The sequence below is a fragment of the Mauremys mutica genome, chromosome 6 (assembly GCF_020497125.1).
Source record: "Mauremys mutica isolate MM-2020 ecotype Southern chromosome 6, ASM2049712v1, whole genome shotgun sequence".
NCBI lineage: Eukaryota > Metazoa > Chordata > Testudines > Geoemydidae > Mauremys > Mauremys mutica.
This window is the reverse complement of record NC_059077.1, coordinates 53395347-53406578: the sequence shown is the minus strand read 5'-3', so window position 1 is coordinate 53406578 and position 11232 is coordinate 53395347. Positions and strand designations below refer to the sequence as shown.

Below are 11232 nucleotides of genomic sequence, written 5' to 3'. Positions count from 1 at the left end.
TTGGGAGGGCGGCGGGACGCGAGCAGAGGGTGGCGCCCCAGGGGCACGTGCAGGGCGGTTGTACCGGCGTCCCTGGCTCCCGGGGAACAATCTGCAGCTGCCTCCCCCCGCCCCGCCCCGCCCCGAGCAGCGCTCACAGGCTGCCACAAGCGCAGGGCTGCAGCCCCGAGAGCCGGCGAGAGGCAGGGAGGAGCCGCTGGGTCCACCAGCTGCAGGTCCCCGCCGCAGCGGACCCGAGCCGAGCCCCGCCCCACAGGGGCCGCGCAAGCGTTTCTCACCCAACACCACCCGCGCCACTTCCGGGTTCAGCGGCGCTCCCAAGATGTCTGCCGCTCTTAGCGCGCCTGCTCAAGGGAAAGGCCGGCGGGAGTCATGGCGGCGCAACCGCACAAGAGGCACCTTCCTGCCCCCGCCCTCCGAGTGGCGGTTTGTTTGTACCAGTGACCTCAGCGCGTCAGGCTCAGCAGCCCCTGCCTCGGTCACGACCCTCCCCCCGGAGAACGATCCGAGCAGGCGGCCCCGCCCCCTACACCGCTTCTCCCGATCCGGCCTCCCAGGGCCGCCGGCCCCTCTTAGCCACCTGCGCGCGCTCCCCGGCCCGCCCCTCACACGGGGCCGCCGGGCCGGGGCGGGAGGGGAGCGGGGTAGAAGGGGTTGGGAACTCAGGTGGGCGCCTTAGATCATTCTGTCCCTCGCGGCGTGGGGTCTCTGGTGGTGACCTTCCGTGTCACGTGAATGGGGTCCTGCCGCCGCCTCCTGAGCATTCTGCGGTTTAGGCTGCCCCTGTCGCGCCTGACGGAAAGAAGCCGGCAGAGATACTGTTGTTGCCCTGGGCAGGCGGCTGTCCTGCCTGCCTGCGTGTTGTCAGCCGCCCCGGCGAGGCGAGAAAGTCAGTGGATCTGGTGCGGGCTGCAGTGCGGGCTCCAGTTTGTGCAGGCAATTGGCTTAGCCGCCCTAAAGGTCCTTGGGCGGTGGGTCCTGCCGTGACCTTTGTGAGGTGTGAGCCGGTCAGAAGCCGGTGCGGGGCCGGTGTCTGCCGGGGTTCTTGGCTAACTACGCGCCGAGACCCCCCCCCCCGCAGCCGCCTGGGCGGGGCACGCGCGGATTTATGCGCTGGGAGCGGGGAGAGGCCGGGCGGCTGGAGTGGCAGCGGGAGGCGGCAGCAACATGGTGAGTGACGGGGAGGCCGGTCCCCGCTGGGCGTGCAGGGGACGTGGGGGCTGCGTTCGGGTAGCGCAATGGGGCTGGGGGTTCGGCTGGTGACTCCTGTGGGGCCGCAGTGTCTTGTGCGGGTGGGCTCGTGGCGTACGCGGGGAAGGGGGCTTGTGTCCGGTGCGGGTCCCGCAGCCTCCTGGTGTTTGAGGGTGTTACCCCGGACGTGGTCTCGACATCTGTGCCTGCAACTCTCCGGCGTGGGGAGAGCATCAGATTAACTCTTGTTGGCCAGGATTTACCCCAACATGCTAGTGAATTGCTGGGAGCTGGCGTATGTTCTCGCTGACTTTTCTTCATCCACCCACTGTAAGTAACTAATGGAGGGCCCAAGTTTATTCAACTTCAATGCAATACATTAGGTTTTGTTTCTTAGCAGTCCTGGCCGAGTAAAATAATGGATAGGCATGGGGGCTTGAAAACAAACTAAATTGATTCAAAATTGATCTAGTTCTGTTAGTGCATTCCCAGAAGTAAACTTAAACTGAGCTAAGCTTTTTTAAAATGTAAATAAGGAATATGCTATGTGTTTGCACCTGTGTAACTAGTGGTATTTAAAATTAATTGAATTACACAAGTGCAACTTCTCATGTAAAGACCAAGGCTGAGAATGAATGCAGTAAGTATTTTGATATTTGTTTAGAGAGAGGAATCTAAAACATCTTTTATACAGAAACTGATTTTTTTTATTATTTGTAAAGATTCAAGAAAAAAACAATGGTATGTAAGCATGACTCAAACCGTTCAGCTTACAGAGCCCAGGCACAAGGATTTCTATTAAATAGTTGTGAGCTGTAAAGCAGTAGTTCTCAACCAGGTGTCCAAGGCCTCCTGTGGGGCTGCAAGCAGATTTCAGGGGGTCTGCCAAGCAGGGCCAGCATTAGACCCATCAGGGCCTAGGGCAGAAAGAGGAAGCCATGCTGCCCTGAGCCCTGCCACCCAGGGCTGAAGCCAAAGCCTGAAGAGCTTAGCTTTGTGGGGCCTCATGCAGTTGCCCTGCTTGCTACCCCCTAATGCAGGCCCTGGCTTTTATATACAGAAAAGCAGTTGTTACGGCACAGGAGGGCTGTGGAGTTTTTATAGCATGTTCGGAGGTGGAGAGGGCTCAGAAAAAAAAATATTGAGAACCCCTGCTGTAGAGTAATCTGGTAAATGATGTGTGGAAGAACATCTTTACTTTATTATTACTATTTTCATTATTCTATGGGTCACATAGACCTGTGGGTTTGTTAACTTACTAAACATGAGACTTCTGAAATAATTCTGGAATACTTGCTTTGAGATTTCAGATCTTTGAATCAAGATTGGTAGCTGAGATCTTGATATTGCCAAGAGAGGAGTAACAATTTTTATAATCAATTTTATGCATATTCTACATTATAGTTTTAGCAGCTCAAAAATCTGATATAGTTTGAAAATTTTTTATAGCCCCAAAAGAGCTGCAACTAAGAGAAACAAATGGATCATGAGTTAGTCACTAGTTGAGTATCCTTGTTGTAGGGTATTGCAGTTTAGTGTTTCAAGGTAAACTTAATCCCCCCCCCCCGCTCCTTCCCCCCACACACATAGTGTTTTCAGTTGTATAGAGAGTGGGGTATGTTTACACTAGACTTTTGTGCCTTGAGTGACTGGATCACTTAGTTCACATGTGGGAGATGTGTCCACCTAAGCCTTCACAAATGTTAAGTACCCTGAGTTAATTGTCAGTCAAAAGTCTGGTGAAGACAGGCCCCTAATGTAAGGCTATGCCTTCCTTGCTGAAAGTGTGTGTTTACAATGAGATAATGAATGTTAGCCATCTCACTCTGTACTTTTACCTTGATATAGGTAGGCAGGATCAACCCCAGATGGGAATATGTAGGGTTCACTTTGGCTAGTTACACTGAGGTAAAAACTACGGTCTTGTCTCCCCTAAGATTTTACATTGAGTTAGCTCTGTGATGGAATGGCAACCGTCCATCTTAAAAGACAATGGTGTAAGCATCGCAAGCACTTAAAAAGTCCAATTCTGAAGTGATAGCAGTTTGCCACAGATAATGTAGGCATAACCTGGGGCCAGAAGAAGCTGGTAAGCTACTAGTGTTTGAAGCCTGCTACATTTCTCATCTCTCAATTTTCCTCTCTGTCAGCTATCTATCTTCAACCTATATGACTTTCTGGTGCAGTACAGCCCTCTATTGTAGCCTGTTGCTTATCTGCATCTTCTACTTCTCAGGTAATTCTGCACCAAAAAATTAAAAATTCTGTGCACAATATTCTAAAATTCTGTAAAATTCTGCATATTTTAATTGTCAAAATAACACACTATAACAATATAATCACACCATTTTCAATGATTTGCTGACAAGTATTTTGAAATACATTACCAAAATAATTGAAAATGGTGTGATTCCTGGCTGCTCTGTGCAGGGAAAGGGGAACTCGGTCTCTGTCCTCCCCTTCCCTCTGCGTCCCCCCCTTGCTGCCCCATTCCAGCTGGGACTAATGTCCCTGGGTGGCCAGGGTATCCCCAGACTCCTTACCCCAGTGATTTTTTTACCTTTCCCCCGGCTGCCTGAACAGATGTCTGAGCTGCTGAGAAGGGGTGAGTGAGTACTGGTGCAGCTTCTCTTTGCTTCCCCGTAGAAACCATTTTCAGCAAGGAAGCAAAGAAAATCTGCAGAGGGGTGCATTTTTCTGCTGCGCTACAGTAGCACAGAATTTTCCCAGGAGTAATCTTCCTAGCTTGCAGTGTTGACACTGAAGGTATTCAAGTTTCTCTTGCAACCATCCTTGACTCTGAACCTCGGTTGGCCCAGTGGCGTTGGAGCATCTGCAAGTTCTCCATACTGGAGCCCTTTGGAATGTGTCCATCGTGTCCACCGGGCGCAGATTATCAAGCCAAGGAGTTGTCTGAGTTTGAGACTTGGTAATTTTGCTTTCTTAAATACTTCAGTGTTAGAACTTTGGTTTCCCACATGACATTTAGAATACAGCAAAGACAGCGGGTGTGGAAGGTGTCTAGCTTTTTCTTACCTCGGATGTAGGTGGTCCAAGTCTCTCCACAGTGTGCTCAAAATGAATGTCTGGTACACCCATATCTTGATGCTCAATGCTGACTTTCTTTTATCCCACATATGCTTGATAAGTTGGTTGAAAGTGGTGGCTGCCTTTTTGATGCAAGAATTAAATGCGACCTCTAGATATGTTATCCAGTACAATGGATCCTAGATAGTAGAACTTGAGCATGAATTTTACTGTGGTGCAGCTAGCTATTAAAACATCTGGTGCGGTCAACACACATTGTGCCATAATCATTGTCATCTTTTGTTCAAATTCATCACAAATGAGTTAGTTATCAGTGTAAAAATGCACAAAGACATAGCCATAGTCATGTTAAGGAAACTTGGTAGGGAATCCAATATAGTTGTATTTTTTTTTCCATACAGGCAAGAAGAATTTGTTGGTTTTATAACCCTGGCCATGTGGTTGTTACCCAATCCAGAGTCTGAAAAACTTTTACCAGATGTCTGTTAAACAGTAAGCTAAAGCTATTAGCCAGAGGCCACAATGAAAGATGCAGGGGAAGGAGGTCTGGCTGTGAACTCCAGTGTTGTGTTAAGCCTGGTATGTCCCATTTTTCACACCTAGCAGCTGCAAAGGTCAGAGGATGCTGTCCTTGGACTCTGCTTGAAAACTTAGTGTTTCATATCATCATCCAAGCTGCTCAATGTCTGAGTAATTTGGGGGATTGGGAGCCACTTCCTGTCCCAGCTGCTGGAATGGAGGAGGAGCAACTTTCTCTCACTTTCCCAGCACCTCAAAGCCACCTGCCTGAGGGGTTTCTCAGCTGTGATACCTTTTTCCTCTGTTTTTTTGGGTTGTATTTACGAATTTCAAAGTCTAGGAGGAGAGTTAAATTTACTTGATGCTTGACAGTTTCACTTTTGCTCTTGGGGCTCCGAATAGCATCAGTGAAACAGTTTTTTGCTAGCTTTACTTTTCTAGGGTGTGTCCACTCAAGAACTCTTTGCATAGTTTGTCTAGTATAAATGCAGCTGCAACCGTGGAAAGCACTGGTGTAGAGCCGGACTATCTAATAATGCCTCTACTAGTGCTTAACAGACTGTGCAAAAGTCCTAGTGTAGGCAAAGTCAGAGCGTTGAGAGCTGTATAGCAGAGGTACTAGAGATTTGCCCACAGAAGTGGGAAGATAGTGCCCCATTCATCTTTTGAAAGAGATCTTTGTAATCACGAAGACTAGACATTTACCTTTTTAATAAAATGAAAGCTTTAAATACTTTAGAAATTGATAGCTTCAGCCATCCCCATCCACATGTTCACTAGGGATGGGTTTTTGCTTTCATTTAGCATGAGTGAGTGGGCACTTTAGATTTCATTACTAAATGTCAAAACTTAATCTGGTTTCTTTCCATTGTAGCTGGGTTAGGCTTTCTGGACTAGTTCTCCCTGTGGCAGGTGATTCCACAATGCATTGTACTATGTGTTAGTGTTTATGAGGGTCCTTCCAGTGCTCACTGGGTTAGTCGCTTCAGTGATGCCACTTGTATAACAGAAAGTACTTTAGCTCTGGCCAGAGGATAACCACAGAGTCCACTTAATTGCCAGCATCCGCTTTTGCAAGAGAGCGTTCATTTCACAAAATAGTCAGGTTGTCTGTATGCTCACATGGCCTTGAGTTACATCTAGAGCAAAACTCTATTTCTTATAATAGACAGCCTATTTATAAATAGAATTGTGGAAAAACTTAGTAAATTAAGAATCACCTGCGAGTCTAGGAGAATATAAAAGCATTCAAGGTCTGATACAAAAGTCCAGAACAATAACCTCTCTTGGTGGGTTGGGGAGGATCACTTGCCATTTGTATGATAAACTTGGGGCATGTCTACACACAATAAAATGCTACAGCGCCACAGCTGCACTGCTGTATGCTTCACTGTAGACACTACCTTCACTAACAGAAAGAGTTCTTACATTGGCATAGGTAATCCACCTCACTGGGAGGCAGTGGCTAGGTGAAAGGAAGAATTCTTCCATTGACCCTGTGCTATCTACCCTGGAGGTTAGGTCGGCTTAACTACTTTGCTCAAGGGTATGGATTTTTCATATCCTTGAGTGATGTAGTTAAGTCGACTTAATTTTCTCGTGTAAACCAGGCCTTGGGGTTGAATATTAAACTGTTCTCCATCTCCCAGATACTCAGAGGAGCTCATGGCCATCAATGGAGTGTGTGTCTGGCAAAAATGGTGGCTTGGTGGAATGGGCATGGAGTTCCTAATGGTGGATAAAAATCAACGATTTAAAAAAAAAAAGTTTTTTTATTTAAATAGGTTTTTTCCTCAAAGCATTTTATAAAAAAAAATCCAATCTAAAGATAGTTTTAATTAAGATACATTATAGCTCAAAGATATCTCATCATGGAATAGGGATTATAAATTCTGTTTCTATAGTATGAGGTAATATATGCATGTAATGTTTAAGAAAAGTTTTGTAGATGAGCTCCAACAGTTCATGGATTAGGGACCCAATTGTATGGCGTTCCAGGGGCTTCTGTATAGATTATTTAGGTTAATCTTTCTATTTACCCAATGGGACTCAGTGCTCAGTCTAGAAGATACCATCAGAGATGCTTAATTTTGCAGTTCTCAGACTGTGGATTTGTTCTCCAGAGGTAATATGCTTGTTAACAGCAAAAATGTTTTAAAATAAATAATATATAGAGGTGAGAAATAACAGACCTCAACTCTATTGTTCCTCTGCAAATTTGCGTACCCAGAGTCAATCCCTTACCTCTCTCTAAAAGTGCGAAGTTTTAAAAAGTTCAATGAATAGATCTGGACTAGGAGAAGAAGTCTGGAGATAAATGTAAGAAGCAAGGGACATATGCTTGTTTTGTTAAAATATTATATGTTTGCTGTTGAAGAAAAAAATCCAGAATATATAACGTTGTTGTTTTAGTTAAATAAAACAATTTAAATGTCTTCTCCTCCTAATACAGCATAGTAAGAAAATCCTCCAAATATTAATGATTAACCTGTTGAATTGGAGATGGTTCACCTCCCAATGACTTCATAAATAGCTGCTTCAGTTACCTTTGGTAAATGAAATAACCAAACAATTGTTCATTTTCTGATATAGCTGTAAAACTAATCTGAAAAGTTTTCAAAATAAATCACTGTTTAAAAATGTATAGTGTGTACCTTCTAAAAATGAAACCTACATCTATCTCTGAGTTGGAAGAATATGTATTAAGGTCATAACAACCAACGAGAATGCACTTTTATGTAGAAAACCGATTAAATAGAGTCTTCCTGACTAGTGATTTAAATCAGTTTGATTTAAATCAAATCCACCCTGGTTCCCAAATAAAAGTTTTTCATAGATTCCAAGGCCAGAATTTGACTTCCTGTATAATACAGGCCAAAGAACTTCCCCAAAATAATTCCTAGAGCATATCATTTAAAAACATCCAACCTTGTTTTAAAAATTTAGTGATGGAGAGTCCACCATAACCCTTGATAAAATGTTCCAGTGGCTAATTACCCTCACTGTCAAAAGTATGCACCCTATTTCCAGTCTGAATTTGTCTAGTTTCAATTCCCAGCCTGTGGATCGTAGTATAGCTTTCTCTGATAGAATGAAGAATCCATTATTAAATATTTGTTCCCCATGTAGATACTTATAGGCTGTAATAGTCACCCCTTAATCTTCTCTTTGTTAGACTAAAAGAGCTCAATCTATTTAGCTTATCACTGTAAGGCATGTTTTCTAACCCTTTAATCATGCTCATGGCTCTTCTCTAAATCATCTGCAATTATCAACATCTTTCTTTAATTGTGGCCACCAGAACTGGACACAGTACTCAAGCAGTGGTTGCACCAATGCCACATATAGAGGTAAAATAGCCTCTCTGCTCCCACTGTGGCTTCCCCTGTTGATGTATCCCAGGATTGTGTTAGCTCATTTGGCCATAGCATCACAGTGGGAGCTCATGTTCATCTGATTATCCACCATGACCACCAAATCTTTTTCAGTCACTGCTTTCCAGGATAGAGGCCCCCATCTTTTGTTCTTACATGCATGTTTCCATTTAGTACTACTAAAATGCGTATTGTTTGCTTGTGCCCAGTTGACCAAGCAATACAGATGGCTCTGAATCAGTGACCAGTCCACTCTTCATTATTTACTACTCCCCAATTTTGGTGTCATCTGTAGACTTCATCAGTGAAGATATGATGTTTTCTTCAAGGTCATTTATAAAAATGTTGAATAGCATAGGGCTGAGAACCAATCCTTGTGGGACTCCATTGAAAAAACACCTGCTTGATGATGATTGTTAGGTCTCAAAATATCATTGTAAAGAATCAGCCAGTTTTTATTCTGTTTAATGTTTGCCATGTTAATTTTATATTTTGTTTTTAATCAAATGTTGCATGGTACCAAGTCAAACACCTTACAGAAAGCTAGGTATATTACATCAATACTGTTACCTCTATCAACCAAATTTATAATCTCATCTAAAAAGGGTCTCAAGTTAGTTTGAGAGAATCTATTTTCCATATACCCATGTTGATTGGCATTATATTACCCCCCTTTAATTCCTTATTAATCAAGTCGTGTATCAGATGCTCCATCATCTTGCCTTGGATTGATGACAGGCCTATAATTACCCAGGTCATCCTGTTTACTTTTTTTAAAACTTGGCACAACATCTTTCTTTCCATCATGTGGAACTTTGCCTGTGTTCCAGGACTTATTGCAAATCAACATTAATGGTCCAGCAAGCTCCTCAACCCAAAAACTCTTGGATGCAAATTATCTGGACTTGCTGATTTAAGAATGTCTGACTGCAGTAACTTCTGTTTAATGTCCTCCAAAGTTACTAGGGGAATAGAAAGTGTGTTATCACCATAGGATGAGATTATATCATTTGTTTCCTCAAATACAGAACTGAAATATTTATGAATAATGAAGAGTTCATTGATAATTCTACCGTTTCCATCTAGTAATGGAATGCCATTGTTTAGTATTCTTTTTGTTTTAATATATTTTAAAAACTTTTTATTGTCTTTAACTGTGTTGGCTGTAGACTTCTCCTTGTGTCTTTGGGCTTCCCTCTTCAATTTTCTGTAGTTCCTAACTTCTGATTTATAAACATTACTGTCTATTTCCCCTTTCTTCCATTTGTTATATATTATTTTTATTTTTTATAGCTGCCTTCACTTCCCCTCTAAACTAGTTCAGCTTTATTTATTTATTAATTTATTTTTTAACCAGCAACACCTTCTTTCCGAAATGTGGGATTGACTCTTTGGGCACTTAGTGAAGTGTTCTTAAATGATTACCAATTATCATTCAGATTTTTCTGATACAAATTTTCATCCCAGCTGGTTTTACTCATAGTTGTTTTCAACTTTGTGAAATTGGCCCTGTTAAAGCAACAAGTATATATATATATATATTACTGCTCTAGACTTTATTGTGCTTTAATGTGATCACACATTGTGATCAAGTCATGATCGCTTGTATCTAAACTACCATTAAAGCTTAGTTCTGTGATCAGTTTTTCTTTATCTGTTAGGACTAGCTGTAATAAAGAATTCTCCTGTGTTGTCTACAGCACTTATTGAATTAGGAAATTGTCCTCTATAATGTTTAGAAAGTCCAAGGATGTTTTACTATTTGCAGCATGAGACTTCCAGCGTACGTCACTCCAGTTGAAGTCCCCCATGATTATGCAGTTTTTTCCTATGCATTGTAGATAGATTTGTAAGGAGGTGGTCATTCTGTTCACCACTGTGATTTGGTGGTCTCTAGCAGATACCATTTAATATATCATCTTGTGCTTTATCTGTTAGGACATTGATCCATAAGCATTCAAGATAATTTTCTTCCGAGTTATCAGTGACTTGGAAACAGGTAATGCCATTTTTGACATATTTAATTTTCATTCGCTGGTAACCATTAAAACATGTTGATTTGCAACTCGGTTTAGCTTTTACACTAAATCTGTGGCTTCTTTTTGCTAACCAGGTGCATGCACTATACTTATGCACATTTATTTAAGCAATTATATAGCTTAACTTGCGTTTATTTAGATTCATAAATTTTGCATTTTTTATTATGTTAGAAAATGATGAATGATGCATTTCTTCTTTACTGGATGATTAATTCTTGTGATTTGTGTCAAGCTTTATCTGGATGGAAACTGAATCCAATTAAAAATGCAATAAAACATCAATTTAAAATTGCTTTATTAGTTTAATAAAACTACCTTAAATCCCTGGATACATACACTTTTTGATCAACTTTTTTCTTATCAGACTTGCTTTTCCTTTTAAAACTGATTTATTAAATAAAGGAAGCATTAGCTATAGTTAGTGAATTGAACTGATTGTTTCTGGTCACCATGTCCTTCAGGACTTTAGAATTAGTAGATCTCATCTTCTCACACCTACTTCTTATCATAGATTGGAAGAAGAAAACAAACTTTTTTCTGCTTTTTCAGCTCCCAGTTGGTTTCTTAACTTTGAATGAACTCATCATTGAAATGAACTAGTTGAATAAACTGAAATGAAGAGAATATGCAGAAGAGGCTACAGCTATCCAAAGCTGGTTACTGCTTTCCAGAGCTTCACCAGATTCTGGTTCCAGGTGCTTAGCCAGTGACTTACACCAGATCAGTAGTTTTACTTATTAAAACTTTGGCAGCAAACTTGTACTGCTTAATATTATTTTTTAAAAAATAATTTAAATTATTTTAATAGATTATTGTAAATTTAGGCCTCAACATAGGTTGTCATAATTTCAAATGTAATTTTAAATAGGTACATTTTTAAAAATCTGTATTTAATTTAAATAAAAAAAGCATCTTATTTTTATCCACACTGGTGCCCAGAGTCCCAGGACTTTGGAGTGGGAGCAAGGTGGTGCTTTTTTACTTTGGTGATAAATGCTGTATTAAATAATTCACAAAGGTGTCTGCACGAGATGCAAGAGGACACCAGAATCCCTTTCTTC

The 11232-nt window shown here is 42.0% G+C and overlaps 1 protein-coding gene across 4 annotated transcripts in view; it reads left to right on the top strand.

Annotated features, from left to right (window-relative positions):
* The first annotated feature begins 319 nt into the window (after positions 1-319).
* TMEM161B (transmembrane protein 161B) overlaps positions 320-11232 on the top strand; it is a 108340-nt gene continuing 97427 nt past the window's right edge. Inside the window, exons 1-4 of one of the 4 annotated variants that reach the window (XM_045021051.1) lie at positions 4016-4120; positions 4641-4818; positions 10071-10131; positions 10721-10866. In XM_045021051.1, the coding sequence (XP_044876986.1) occupies positions 10786-10866 (81 nt within the window). In that variant the 5' untranslated portion in view covers positions 4016-4120; positions 4641-4818; positions 10071-10131; positions 10721-10785. Of the gene's footprint in view, positions 427-696; positions 1171-1368; positions 1522-4015; positions 4121-4640; positions 4819-10070; positions 10132-10720; positions 10867-11232 lie in introns of those variants that run through there. The other 3 variants (XM_045021048.1, XM_045021050.1, XM_045021049.1) reach the window with 3 other exon arrangements.